Genomic DNA, 15563 nt, shown 5'->3' with positions numbered 1-15563 from the left:
GGAATATGGAAATTGTCATACTGGATCAGCCCAGTGGCCCATCTTGCCCAGTACCGAGTCAACAACAGTAGCCAGGGTCAGATGCTTCAGAAGAAGATGCAAGAAAGGTGTAGCAGACAATTTTGGAATAACCTGCCCACAGGGGAAGTTTTGCCTAACCTCCTCCATTAGGGAATGGTTTTATGCCCTGAAGCAAAAGGGTTTATATAACCCTTTTTCTAACCTAATGTAAAGACCGATGTTCTCATTTGGGCTGCATAAATGTCTAATGTCTAACTCTCACTGAGCTTTAACAGTACAGTACTTTGTAGCAGTGGGTTCCAAAAGTTAAATTTACACAGTGTAAGAAAGGATTTCCCTTCATCAGTGTTAAATGGGTTGTCTTTCAGCTTCTTTTGATAGTCCCATGCTCTTATATAATACAAAAAGGGTAAATAAAGGCCCCCGATTTACCTTCTCTGTACGATTCGTTAGTGTGTGCCTCTCATACCACTCTGACTCATCACTTCTCTAAACAATCTGAAAATCTTTTCATTCTCTCTTCATAGCAAGCCTTTTTTTGCCTCTAACAATTTCCACTGCTGTTTTCTCCCTGTTCCCACTGCTTGTTCAGAATCCACCCCGGGAACAGGGTAAACAGCATGATATATATATGTGCTCAACTAAGCTATAGTGATCCACCCTGCAGCTTAATAAAAAGTCAACTAAGCTTACTCTTGGCAGTTTCTCTTGGTCATTTAATATTTGTTTGTTTAGAAATAGGCATCAGACATAACAAATTTGTTATGAAGAAATTGATTAGTGCAGGAAAAATGAAGGCAGTAAGTAAACTAAGTGCAGCCTGTGTAGCTCTTGTTGGACTGCCTGGACTTGAGCTATATTACTTACGCAGAAAGCAAAGAACATGCATTACAAACTAAAGTATCTAACGAACCAGCTACAGTGACAGAATATGAAACTGCCAAGTAACCCAATAATTATAACGTATTACCTTCTGCAAAATCATCTGAAACTAAACTCCTGGAAAGGAGTCTGCACATGACTTTTCATAGCATTTAATTAAAGAGAGAGAGAGAGAGAGAGGGCTGTGAAGTCTGAGATGCTCCAGCCTATGTGCAATCATTGTAACATCCTTCATCTTGATGAGCTCATCTGTTGTGTCTATAGGGATCTCCAATACGCATTGATAAAAAATTCATTGGAATTCAGCGTTCATTTATGGACAGTCTCTTATTCTCATAGCGTGTCATTCTGATTAACACATTCACCGCTGCTCTAACACATACCTCAGCAGCCACTTTCTACATCATGGACTGACTGGAAAGTTACAGCATACTAGCCAGTTTTCAGAGCAACAGCCGTGTTAGTCTGTATTCGCAAAAAGAAAAGGAGGACTTGTGGCACCTTAGAGACTAAACAATTTATTTGAGCATAAGCTTTCGTGAGCTACAGCTCACTTCATCGGATGCCAACTAGCCAGTGTGGCCAACCACAACTGAGGAAAATTCTGCCTGGAAATACCCCACACTTCATTCTGCTATGAAGGGGTTACATCCATTACAGTAGCTACTCTTGCATAGCTGACTCTTCAAGTTTCAATGAAAATTAAATGCCACCAGCTGTATTACTGAAACGTGCCCTAAAGTTTACAGACAAGCTGCAGAAGCTTGTAAAGTGTGAAGGGACTTGTTTGGTCCTAATTATATAGAACCTGCTCCATAAATTGCCTGAGTGAAATAAATACAAACAGTGTTTCCTGCTTTGTGACCTCTCCAGCTTAATGTAATGCACACAAACACCCACAGTCATTACAGCTCAGAGATTCTACAGCACAAACATACAACCCCACTGAGAAGCCATAATCAGGATCCAAGCCTTATTGTATACCTGGGCATCAGCAGTCTATACTCACCCAGGAAAGAATTTGATGTATATATTTTGCTCTTAATCTGAACAATAGATTTTGGGGATGCAACTGGTTAAGACATGAGAAACATTCAGAGATTTTGTTGTGGGGCATCTGTTGTCAAAGGAATTTCAAATCTGCTCTTCTTATACAAAGGCAACCCATTCCTCACCTTTGGGACATGAGGTATGACATGCAAGGGAAGCCTATAAATCAATCAGCAGTTCTGGGAGACTGTTCTTGAGAGGTGTCTCCTGAAAATGCTGGAGCTCTAAACTTCTCCTGCTATGTCTGGTGACATCCAATTTAGTTCCACGGAAACTCTTGGGAATGAAGCCGTAAGTGAAGAAAGTAAAGCAAGATCAGTATTTAGCTATAAGAGTCTCTGCTCACTTAGTATTTTCCAACAACTGGCCAGTTTATTGTGGTATGGCATGAAGAAGAATTTGGAGGTAAATGAATGAGAGCACTGGGTAGCTATAATCAAGGTGGGCAATATGCAATCTTCCCACACACAGCTTTGCTAATGCACTCAGCTCTGACCTACCTGTAACATCTCTGCTAGTAAGCCATTGCCCTCTTTACAGAAAACACTGTTAGTTGTACCAAGTTATATGGTGCTAGGTATAATGTGGACAAAAGACCATTAGGAGCTGGGATGAACCATGTTCATTTAACTTATGACAAGGCATGTTTGAACATAGGATTCCAGAGATGCTAAGGTTATCACATTAATTCATTGTTCCGTCTTAGCTGCCAACTGTTTCTGGAAGGGGTGAAGGTGTCCTCAGGGATCTGATGCATGTGAAGTGCCTTCCAGCCAAGGAAGGTGGGACATGGCTGCTCCTTGGTTGTCCAAGGATAGTTTCTACAAAGTGATACAAAATGCGTCTTCCAAGAGGCAGAGTGTTCTCCTTCTGCAGCTTCTCTTCCCCAGCTGGTCCAGGAGGCCCAGGACAAAATCAGAAGCTGTGAAGCCAAGCATCTTACTGTTGCTAGGCCTTATCCTAGTTCCTACCCAGGTTCCTCATTTGTGTCTTCATTTTCACTGTTAATGCCTTGTGACTGGTGGGTTTTGTTTTGGGGCTCCAATGTATAGTGACAGGAAAATATTAATCTCATTACCTAACAAAATAAGACTTGGGCCCTGCACACACTGGCCTTAAGTCTGCTGAAGTTGAACCCTTGCAACTTTTGCTTGCACCTCCTCCCTTGTTCAATTTCGCCAGCATCCTCTTTCTTCCTGTAAACAAGACACATGCCCTCATGGGACCAACTGGAAGCAGATATGATTTTAAGTGCTAATTGTCATGGCCATGGGGTGAGGGGAAGTGCTCTTCCGTAAAACTCTGTGACCTCCTGGGTCTGGCGTGCGTTAGTGCTGTATACTTTCTATAAAGGCAGAAAGTGCTCCCGCCTGCATTGTAAACTTAGGCTGTTGACACTTGCTGCGATGGGCAAAGTGCTATCACCAGCATTAACAGTGAGACACGAGGGGAGACGGGGGCTGCTTTCCATGATTTGTTTTTAATTATGTCACTTCATGATTTAGAACCGAATGACAAAAAATAAGAGTAAGTCTTACGTATCATGATAGGAGGAGCATGAAGATTAGGATGCAGACGTTTTACTGTACGTGGAAATAAAACCCATGATACTAAACCAGTGTAAGGGTGTAACTAAATTGATGCTTCAGATGACACAGCTCAGTTATCTAATATAGCGACCCAAGACTGCTGCCTATGAGATAACAGTCTCTTACGGAAGACAGTATCCAAAGCTTAGCCATACAGCCAGACCACTGTGGCACTTCCCAGCACAGGACATCAGAATGTTGTATTACTTATTTGTGCTATAGACGTCATGGCACTTCCCAAAAACAAAGATGGGTCCCTGCCCTAGAGATTTCAATGTAAGACAACACAAGAAGAGGAGATGACAACACAGGGGCAGGCAGGAGGATGAAAAGCATAAAAAGGCCATGCCTTTGCATGGCAGAGTCCTGCATGCACCTCATGAGTTATATCGCTTTGAGTTTTCCTAAAATAAACGTATCTAGGCTTGCAAACGAGTGGCCTCCTTCCAGGTGCCGTCTCGGGGCAGCCCTGCAAGTGGACCCTCTGCTCAGTTTCCCTCTTGGGTAACCCAATGGACTCCACTTCAGACGCTTACTTAAAAAAATACTCCTACGGGGGCCAGTTTATTACAACAACCTTGTACAAAGAGTCTATGACAAAAGTCCCAAACCATAGTCCATATCACCCGTGTACATATAGTCCTTGTTCTCACCATGGCCTAGTGTCTTCTGTCATGGTTAGGCTCCTTATACGTTCTCTTCCGTCACTCTGCCAGGACAGCAATCACCTCAGATCTTCTTTCTGGGGTGCAATTCCACTCTTCCCAGTAGGAATGCCCAGTCTCTGTGCTAGGAGAATCCTTGCCAGGGGAGCATCACTCCCTCCCCCATGGCCCTCTTACTGGTCCTTGGGTGCAGCTCTTCAGCAAGAAGGTGGCTATGGGTGAGCCCCTCTCCTGCTATCCCTTCCTTCAGTCCCCTGTGTTGCTTGGTTCTGGCTCTCCAGCTTGGAACCAGCAGGCATCTCCCCCTGCTGATCCTCCTGCCTTCAGCCTTCTCCAGCTCTGTGGCTTGGAGGCCGTAGCCAGTAGACCCCTCTTGCCACTCTCCTGCCTTCAGCCTTCTCCCAGGAACCACATTCTGTCTCTTGCAGCTCTCATCTCCTGCCCCGCTCCTGTCTGACTTCTGACTGACCTTTTATAGCCCTCAGGTGCTGTCTCACCCTCTTAACTGGCACAACTGGGAGCATGTGGACTGGACCAGGAGAACTGAGCCCAGTTTCATTTAATGAGCCAGCTACGCTGTTACAAGGCTACAGTTTATAAGACTCCTTAAAGAAGTGACTTTTAGGAGAAAAGGATGCGATGAAGGTGTGGTGTGGTAGAAGACCACATCATAAACAATTTCCATTGGACAGCACTACAAAATAACCGTCTATTAACCTAGAATGTATAAACAGCCCTCAGTGCCTATGTCTATTCCCCACCACTCCCTTCTTGCCAGAAAACTGCTCAGCCAGTTCAAACCAGCTAATTAAAAAATCATCTGTACTCCAGCAGTTCATAAAGATTTGCAAAAGGGGAACAACGTATACAGAAACTTACTTCTGTAGCTGGCTTTGGCAGTTGGTTTTACATTCCAACTAATCTTGGGTAAATAAATGACACCTAAACGTCTTGTTGATTTCTGAACTAACAACTCTCTCACTCATCTTCTGTAACTAAGATTTTCTTTTGTTGAGCTCTGACACATTCAATGCTTTAGTAATTCCACATTGTCAGAACGTCCCTCGAGCACTGGATACTGCAAATAAACCCAGGAGAAAGCTCCACTTGAAACAATAGCCTGAAATGTTGGAGCAGACGAATGGATGAGGCCCTGTCCAGGGTAACAGGATCATAGAATTGTAGGGCTGGAAGAGATGTTCAGAGGTCATTTACTCCTCTCCTCACACTGAGGCAAGATCAAGCATAAAGAGTAGCCTGCTAAACACACATCCTTCTGGCCAGGTTAGAGGATATGAAGATGTTGCACGTCTCTCTGACGGTAGAAAATGGTGAGTTCTGAGGCTAGGTTCCTGGACCATCATGCGTAGATATATTCTCCTTTCCTCTAAACCGTTGTAACTCCACTGACTTTGATTGAGGGCTAGTCTACATTGAAAACATACATCGGCATAGCTACATCTCTCAAAATCCATTCCCCCTCCCTGCTGAGCGACCTAGCTTTGCTATAGCATTTTAAGTGCAGACATAGCCTAAATTACTCCCGATTTACTCTGCTGTAAGTGAGAGGAAAAATTAGACCCAAAGTCTTCTCACAGAATTATTTAAAAGGAGGAAGCATCTCCACTCTCATTCTATTCAAATATAGAAGGCAGTCAAAGAGGAACAACTGTCATGTAACAGGAGCTACTAACTTGACATTTCTCAGCAATTAGAATGGAGAGACCATTCTGGCATGCTGATCACGATTACCCCAGAGTCAGGTGGGGTGGGGGAATCCAGGCCTACCTTAAAGAGCAAGCAGTCCCCTTGGTGCTCAGCATAAATGGAGGTGAGCCGGTACTGGTTCTCAGTAGTAATGTCAATCTGGTATCCTGTCAGTGTGTAGCACACCTTGCGAAACTCCTGGATCTTGGTCTGGAAAACCTCTTTCAGCCGTTGGTTTTTCAGTTCTGCACTCTCCACTTGCTTCTTCAGCTCTAGGAAAGGGAGGAGAGGAAAAAATGGGTATCTTGGTATAAGTTACATTGCCACAAAATGGATCTTACATTGTAATTAGGGTGTTAGCCAAGCCAAGTGAGATGAAAGGAACAAGCAAGCAAGGTATGAGAAGTCAGGAGCTGAGAGGCCCTCTCCCAGCTCAGGAAGGATGATATGGGGCTGAGCTATGTACTTTAGGGTCATTAGAAAAAGTTAAACTGGGATCTGAGAGACACAGTTTTTTGTGGGGGTGGGCACTGGGAGTTCTTTGCTTGGTTTACCTTTTAGCAATGATCTACAAAAATTCAAAGATATACTCTCCCCTCCTCTGTTCTTGTTTCCTTTACAGATCCCAAGACAACGGTTTATGTTTCTAAGAGGCAGGGCAGTAGAAAAGCTGTTATTCTTTAGTCAGTTGCAGATACAACCGTACAGAAATGTGTCTGGTGGAAGCCAGTACACCTGACTTGACTGTACGTGCTTTGATCTCAAATTGTCAAACTGTCTAGCAATCCCTTAAGATTTGTGGAAGGGGGTTTTATTGTTACAAAATGTCTGATGAACACCATTGTCTCTTCCAGTTAGCTGCCTTAACTGGACTAGTCTCTGGACAAGAGGCTCGTAGGGGCTGTCTGCCATTCACCCATGTATTTTAATACTCCAAAGGGAGCTGCCAGCGCTGTGAATCCTTCAAGAGCGTATATATCAGTTACCAAGAATCTTTCACCAAAGGTGCCTTCTGAGTAACTAAACCTCGATTTATCCCCCATTAATTGCAGAAATTGGCTTTACTTAAATATACACTGGAGATACAGCCTGGTGTATCAACACTGCAGTCCAGAGTTAAGAAAATGCTCATGCTTTTTAACAATAAACCAACAGAATCATTCAAAAATCTCCTGCCTTCTCTTTGACACAGATGTTCACAAGTCACGGGTTGGGAAGGGACAAGGTGTACCCGAGGTTCACCTGAACCTCAGATCATCTGCAGACACCTCATCGGGCTTCAGCATCCTCTTATATTCTACAGTGTTTCATTAAAGCATCTCAGGTGGGCTGAAAGGGTCTACATTAGGACTACTCAGGAAAGTTAAGACAAACTAACATTTAAAGTGGATTAGTTAAACTGCATTAAATCCCTGTATGGACACACTTATTCCGAATTAAAATGGCCTTAATTCAGTCTAGTTTAATTCATCTTAATTTAAAAGTCAATTAAGCTAAAGCAAAGCAAGGGCTGATATACACCGAAAACTTACATCAGCATAGCTTTGTCTCTCAGGGGTGTGGATTTTTCACCTCCCTGAGAGACGTAGGTATGCCGACTTAGGCCCTGGTATAGACAGTGCTACGTAGATGGAAGAATTCTTCTGTCGACCTAACTCATGTCTCTCAGGGAGGTGGATTAACTATAGCAATGGGAAAACCCCTCCTGTTGCTGTCGTGAGCGTCACTGTAGCGTTTTATGTGTAGACATAGCCTAAGGCCACTTTACTTCAGAGGGCATCCACACAGGATATAATGTGCTTACACTAATGCATTTTAATGTCACACTTTTTGTTACTTTGTCTTAACTTTCCTGCATGTCCCATGTAGACAAGCCCTCAGATTCCACATTATTTAATGCACCACCCCTGTGCCCCAACCCTACTTCAAATGTCCAGGAGGGACATTTATTGTGAAAACTTTATTCACTGAGGCACTGCTATAAAAGAAAACTACTGATCACAGGAGGGAGATAAAGCAAGTGAAGTACTACAAAACCCTGTTCACAAGCACAAGAGGCCCTCTTGCTGGTACATTGCACCCGCTCATGAACTTGAGAAGTCGGTGCATCCCTGACCACCCGCTCTTCCCTTTCTTCCACATTCATCACTGTACGACATAAATCAGTCCTTCATGGGATTGTTATTCTGCAGCTACAACCCTTCCCATCATCTACGTTGCTTCTGGCCCCTTGATTAATGGAGTAATCAGCCTCTGAAATCAAGAGGTTAATTGGCAGCTCTGACCTCAATATTCTCCCAGTCTTCATTCAGCTCTGCATTCCGAAGACAGAACTGTTAAGGATAAAATCCTACATATGAAAGTAAAAATTCACTGACCACATTTCAGTGGTCATATTTCACCATTGTCAGAGATGGCATTGGCTTTAATATATCTCAGATATCCGACGTGGATAAAATTAAAAATTTCTAATAAACACAGGACAGCCTTGGAGAAGTAAATATGCCTCTTTTCTGCAGATCTTAAAGTATGCCTTAGCTGAATTTTATAAACTCAGGAGGTTTACAGGGCTCTAATTCATGAACTAGATAAATGGCTCTGTACACAACTGAGGTCTCTTGCTACTCACTGATATAATGAACAGTTAGGGTGTTGGTCCCTTTTTGTTCTTTAAACTAATGTCTCATCATGGTCATTATGCATGTGCCGTGTGCCCACTGGACTGCAGCCCTGCAAGCAGCACACCTTATGGAAGAAGACTCCTTAGTGCAGAACTTGTGATCAGGAGTCTTGAGTGGGGTAGTCTTCAGAGACCATTTCTCTGCTGCCTCTGAGATTAAAACAATGGAGGCATTTTACATAATATGTCCAGTCTCATACACAGCAAGACTTGAGCTAGGTAGGTACAGCTCAGGTTTAACTGGAATACAGTAAAAGCCTTACATTTCTAGAGGGCAGTCTCCTTTTCTCCCCCGCTCTAACCCTGCCTGTCAGGCCCCTCCCTGCTGCTGTTCTTCCCAGTCTTGTTATGCTTTCAGGCTTCTTCATTAGTTTTGGCTTATTATCACATCTAAGGCCCCTGCCAAAGGGCTTTGTCTACAATAGGAAAATGACATATTGCTGATAACAGGTGTCAGCAATTGATACAGCAACTGAATGTGGTTTAGCTGCAAGTGTAGACAAAGACAAAATGTGTTCAGCACTGCTTCAGAAACTGGGGTTAAAACCGGTTTGCCTTTTTCTACACTTGCAGCTAAATCACATTCAGCATCAGTTCAGCTGAGTCCGCAGCTGCTAACGAATGTCAGCAATGACTGGCTTTCCAAAGTGGTGCCTCTCGCTTGGGTGATTCCCAAATTCATTCAGGATTGTGTTCAGTGCAGTGTCTAAACACTTTCAGTTCTGGTTTTCCTCTCCCACCTTTGCATTTTATATTAATAAAAATATTTGTTTGAAGGGTTGTCCCAAAGGGGCTCCCAACCCACATTTGCAATAGCTCCACCCTCCAGGTGATTCTCTGTTGGTAAAAGCCTTCCTTTTGGAAGCACGATACAGTGGTTAGGGTGCTAGCCCATGACTTGGGAGACCCAAGTTCAATTTTCTGCTCTGCCACAAACTTCGTTTGTGACCCAAGGCAAGTCACTTAGCCTCTCTATGCCTCGGTTCCCCATCACTAAAATGGGGATAACAGCACTTCCCTTCCTCACCAGGGTGCTGTGAAGAGAAACACACTAAATTCATTAAACCTTCTGAGGTGCTCCAAGTAACGAGAGCCATATATGCACCTAGAACAGATCACTGAGACTAAGCTGTTTGGGGCAAGGCCTGGCAAAACTGCTTTAAACCACAATTGGTACAAGGTTCAAGAGACACTTCAAGAGAGGAGGGTGCATTCGGGGCAGAGTGGAGGTGTATTAGTAGAACAGGTTTCAGATGACAGCATTACCGCTGCCATCCACTCTATCCACCACTGACAAGAACAGTGAATGGCTTGATTCTCTAGTGTTTCTTCACAACTTTTGGAGAATTACATTTAATTATATCTTTAAAAGACAGCGTTTGAAAACTCAAACTCCTATGTTTGGTGCGCTCATTACAGTCACTGTGTTTGACGGCTGTATATTTGCATGAAGTGGCCAGGAGGAGTTGCAGGTGTGCTCTGCAGAACTCTTGAATGGAGATGGCACATTGGGTAGATGCTCTTCATGTCCCAGAGAGGGGACAACAGGCCATCCTGTGCAGAAGTGCTCTGGGACAACAAGATAGCAAGAACACTATTTGATAGGACTAAGCCTTGCTTCTTTCTTCATTCAGGCACCACAAACATGGTTTATTCTGGTTGGAGAAGATTAAGAGGAGGGAGAAAGAGCAAAGAGCGTGAGAATGAGTTATAAAATTATACTGCCAGGAGTGCTTTGCATTCAGGGCAAACTCATGGACAAAATCCAGCCTATATTGAAGAGGGTCATGGAAAGAAACCCCTCTATGAAAAATCACATTCATTTGTTAAGAAATCAATAGCTCCGAATTATTAACTTCCTCTTAATAACAATACCTCCTCTTCAAACTTCTTGTATTTTCAAACACTCACATCAACTTTAATGAATAATTCACACTATTTTGGATAGATAAATAAATTATGGAGTGGGTGTTTTTTGTCTTTCATATTGAAAATGTCACTGCTTTTTATTCTATTGCTTTTAGTGCTCGCAAAGTTTGAAAATGAGCCACAGATTCAACATGGAAATATTTAGGCTCTGGCTTTCGACCCAAATTACAGGAGTTCAGATAGGTCAGTCCCCAGTCATTGGGGGTGGATTAATGATGTCGACGGAAGAACTCTCTCCCGTCGGCATGGAGCGGCTACACTAGAGATCTTTCAGTGGTGCAGCTGCATCTGTACAGCTGCGCTGCTGTAAGCTCTCTGCTGTAGACATGGCCTGAGGCTCTGCTGTGGAGCTGCCTATAGACCCCACCCTAAGGAGCACACAGGTATCCTGGAAACTGGAGAACAGCAAGAAAGGCACCAGAGCAGATCTAAACAGCTGCTTAGAAATGCCTGAGCTCCACACACGAACTCTGGTTAAGGTTACACTGCTCTGTTTCTGAGCATATGGGGTCACTCATCTAACAGGCTAACTGCAAAACGTATCTCCCTCAACACCATAACCCTCCCTCTCTCTCGGCCAGCGGTAGGCAAACTATAGCCCGCGGGCCGCGTCCAGCCTGTCAGACCTTTTAATCCAGCCCTCGAGCTCCTGCGGGGGAGCGGTGTTGGGGGCTTGCCCCAGTCTGTGCCTGCCGCGGCTCCCAGAAGCAGCAGCATGTTGCCCCTCCGGCTCCTACACATAGGGGCAGCCAGAGGGCTCCGCACACTGCCCCCGTCCCAAGCGTTGGCTTTGCAGCTCTCACTGTCTGGGAAGTGCGGCCAATGGAAGCTGCAGGGGCGGCGCCTGCAGACGAGACAGCACACAGAGCAGCCTGGCTGGCGCCACGCCTCCGCATAGGAGCCGGAGTGGAGATATGCCGCTGCTTCCGGGAGCTGCTTGAGGTTAAGTGAAGCCCAGAGCCTGCACCCCTGACCTCCTCCCATGCCCCAACCCCTGCCCCAGCCCTGATCCCCCTCCCGCCCTCCGAACCCCTCGGTCCCAGCCCGGAGCACCCTCCCGCACCCCAAACCCCTCATCCCCAGCCCCACCCTGGAACCTGCACCTCCTTCCCACAGCTCGTACCCCCTCCCACACCCTAACCCTGTACCTCAGCCCAGAGCCACCTCCAATACTCAGAACCCCTCTGCTCCACCCCCAGCCCCTTCCTGCACCCCAAACCCCTCATCCCTGGCCCCACCCCAGAGCCCTCACCCCCTCCTGCACCCCATCCCTCAATTTTGTGAGCATTCATGCCCTGCCATACAATTTCCATATCCAGATGTGGCCCTCAGACCAAAAAGTTTGCCCACCCCTGCGCTAGGCCATTAAACCACTCCATTTGAAAGATTGCCTTAAGAATGTGTTGCTGATGTCGCTGTCGGTGATGCTTAGTTCCTACCAATCCTATTCTGTGTCAAACAAGGACTAATTAGTTTCATATTTCTAGAAATAGAGAAGTGGAAGTCAGCACCATCTCAGTTTCACGGGGTCTGGGATCAGATGCGGAGGTACTACTCTCGTGGCTCCAAGAAGCAAGACTCTACCAGCCTATTCCTCTAACACTTACCCAGGCTGCCTCTATGCATTTCCATAATAACCTACTGAGTTTGCAAAGTTGCTGCTGAGTTACTCCAATATTCCTCTCTAACTCCCTATCTACCTACACTCTGCCACCCTCTTGTGCTGCCCCATGTACCTCGAACCCTTAGAGTCATTCCCCTTGTTTAAACCTTGGGCTGAAACCTTTGTCAGCTTTAGTTTATGATAGACACGCTCTGTAAAGAGTTTGTGATACCGTGTGAAGGACACCATATAAAAAATGATTGCACTGTATTAAATAAAGGCTAATAGGAGAGAAGCAGAGTATTTTCTGACCTAGGCAAGTTTATGATCACCTCTCTCTAGAAATAAAATTTGCTAGATTTTATGGGACTGTTTGTACACAGGGGTGAGGCGAAGTAGGAGGGGAAGAACATGCAATCTGAATGGCATAGCAGTTCCGTACCAGGCTTATATCTCTCTACGACTGCATGGTCTAGTGGATTTGATTTAGGCTTTGGAAACTTGCAATTTGTAACATTACAACCATGAATTATAACTTTTCTTAGAGGTAAAAAAAAGTTTTAAACTAAACAGACGGCACTGGTTTCTCGCTTCCACTAGAGCAGCTATCAAGTCCTAAATGGTATTTATTTTATCTGTCAACATTAGCTTATTTTTAAACTGCATATACTATATGGCTCAGCCTCCACCTCCCTTTGTGTACTGCCCCCACAATCTCCATCCACAACCAAGTCCTTCACATAATTTAAGGAAGAATTTTCAAAGATAGCTTTATTAACTATATACTTCAGACTATATACTATATCACTATATCCTTTATTAACTAAGTATCTCTACTGTCATGGGTTGCCTGAATACTGACTCTAAGGTGTCACAGAATCATAGGATAAGAGAATCAGAAGGGACCTCTGGAGGCCATCTAGTCCAACCCCCTGCCCAGAGCAGGACCAATCCCAACTAAATCATCCCAGATAGGGCTTTGTCAAGCCTGACCTTAAAAACTTCTAAGGAAGGGGATTCCACCACCTCCCTAGGTAACGCATTCCAGTGTTTTACCACCCTCCTAGTGAAAAAGTTTTTCCTAATATCCAACCTAAACCTCCCCCACTGCAACTTGAGACCATTACTCCTTGTCCTGTCATCTGCTATCACTGAGAATAGTCTAGATCTATCCTCTTTGGATCCACCTTTCAGGTAGTTAAAAGCAGCTATCAAATCCCCCCTCATTCTTCTCTTCCGTAGACTAAACAGTCCCAGTTCCCTCAGCCTCTCCTCATAACTCATGCGTTCCAGTCCCCTAATCATTTTTGTTGCCCTTCGCTGGACTCTCTCCAATTTCTCCACATCCTTCTTGTAGTGTGGGGCCCAAAACTGGACACAATACTCCAGATGAGGCCTCACCAATGTCGAATAGAGGGGAACGATCACGTCCCTCGATCTGCTGGCAATGCCCCTACTTATACACCCCAAAATGCCATTGGCCTTCTTGGCAACAAGGGCTCACTGTGTCCAATGATTGTGTGTGTGTTTTCCCTACCAATATACACGAGGACTTCAAATGCCATTTCCAGTTGCAGAGATCAGAGAGGTTTAAAGACCCTTTGCATATGGAGTTCTACCCATGCAGAAGAATTACACCTGCTCAAATGGCTACTGCCAGGTTTCTGAGAGTCGTGAACACCCTGCCCTACTTTTTCATGGTCGGGAAAAAGCTGAGGACCAGTAGGCTACTGCGGTCAGCACAGAGAAGGGAGGCTGATCAGCTTGTCAGCCAATTCATGAAGCTCTGGGAGTGGGAGCAGATTCAGGCTGAACCTCCTCTCTCAAATTAATACTGCGCTGACATGGCTCCATATAGCAGGTATGGAGGAGTCATCAGGCTACTGAGCTTTGCAGAGGAGTTAAGCAATGGGGGGCGGGGGGCGCGGAGGCAGCCCTTCTCCCCCCCTTCCAGTTGCCAGGGGGAGTGTCCCTGCAAGCTCCTGGACTGTGCAGCGTACACATTGTCCCTGCAAAGTCTAATGTATGAAGTCTCTGCTTCCCCTGGTAGCTGCTGCATGTTCCACAATACTCTAGAATCACTTTCATCCCATCCAGCTTTTCAAGGCCCTACAGAACCTTGCCGCACCATTCATCTCTATTCCCTTTTTCTCTGGCTCCCTCACATGGACCCTTGGTCCTGCTTCCATCTTCTTGCCTTGCTGCTCCCTTTGTTTTTCTTCTGATTTTCCAGCATGGATTGAGAGGGCATTTCATGCACAAGAGACAAAAATAACCCAGCACCTACCTCTCTTTCAACCTACCAGGCAACAGTTTCCCAAACACAAACCTCACCTCTACAGTAATTAACATACTAAAATTGTGTCTCTGTACACATGCACACTTCAAACACAGGAGGGTATGAAATGGTAGAAATGTTTTATAAGCAAGAGGTTACGATTATCACACTAGGCATAAGTGTGAATCAGGGAATGAGTTATGCAGGTCACCCTGAGCAAGTCACAATACAACCTTTTTAGCCATCCCAGCCAGCAAATATTGAGCATGTATCACATACATGACAGACCATCTATGTCAGAGAATAAGACAGATTTTTTTTTTTTAAAAAATGATTGCAACTAGTTCTTGGGCTACAGTCCCAGATAATATGAATAGAGAGCACGGAGGAGTGAATTCTACATTTGGGTGGAGAACGGGAAAAACTTGTCTTCAGTTAGCTATTTTACAGAAAAAGGCAGTGGTTTTGAGGTTGTGGGGACCACACACACACACACACACACAGTAATTACATGTGTTACATTGCAGAACCACCAGATATTATCACAGGCCTTTGACTGCCTCCCCTGCACTCTACCCACTAACTCATTTCCACTGGGACACGACTATTATTGCTACTGCCACCAACATTTAAAGCCTCTGATGTGCATCAAACAGCGGCTATTTCAACAGATAAACTGCACCTGAAATATTTGTTTCTTCTCTCCTCCAAAATGAGGAATTTCCCACAGGGATTACACACTCATCCAAGCTGCAGGGTGGACAACAGCCAATCCTGCACCAGAGGCATGTTTAAAGTTCACTGCTTCATCACTTATCAGGGCTAGAGACGGGAGCTTTATGCCATTGGAAAGGAGCAATTTCTAGCTTCCCACAGGAACAAAGAACTTTTACTTTTATGCCAGAAAGTTCCCCAGATACTGGACATTAAAATTCTGACATTGCTATTTATGGAAAGGCTATTTTAGATCATTTGATAGGTTTCTAAATTGTGTATGTTATAACGTCTCCCTTTCTCTCAATAACCCCTCCTTCCCCCTGGTCTTTATGGCTGGACTCTATGATACTCAAGTAGCCTGTCTGTATATGCAGAGGGATATAAAAATAGTACCAAACCCAAACATTTAAAATGCTCTAACCCCAGAAACCTAAAACAGCTT

The 15563-nt window shown here is 44.7% G+C and overlaps 1 protein-coding gene across 7 annotated transcripts in view; it reads right to left on the bottom strand.

The window, feature by feature from the left end:
- The window catches only part of MAD1L1 (mitotic arrest deficient 1 like 1), a 554553-nt gene that overhangs the window by 118716 nt on the left and 420274 nt on the right, over positions 1 to 15563 (bottom strand). For all 7 annotated transcript variants that reach the window (XM_073361988.1, XM_073361987.1, XM_073361990.1 and 4 more), the window contains one exon: positions 5996 to 6186. In XM_073361988.1, coding sequence (XP_073218089.1) covers positions 5996 to 6186 — 191 coding nt within the window. The remainder of the gene's footprint in view (positions 1 to 5995; positions 6187 to 15563) is intronic.

Source organism: Lepidochelys kempii, chromosome 10 (genome assembly GCF_965140265.1).
Source record: "Lepidochelys kempii isolate rLepKem1 chromosome 10, rLepKem1.hap2, whole genome shotgun sequence".
Lineage (NCBI taxonomy): Eukaryota > Metazoa > Chordata > Testudines > Cheloniidae > Lepidochelys > Lepidochelys kempii.
This window is presented reverse-complemented; position numbering and strand designations above follow the sequence as displayed.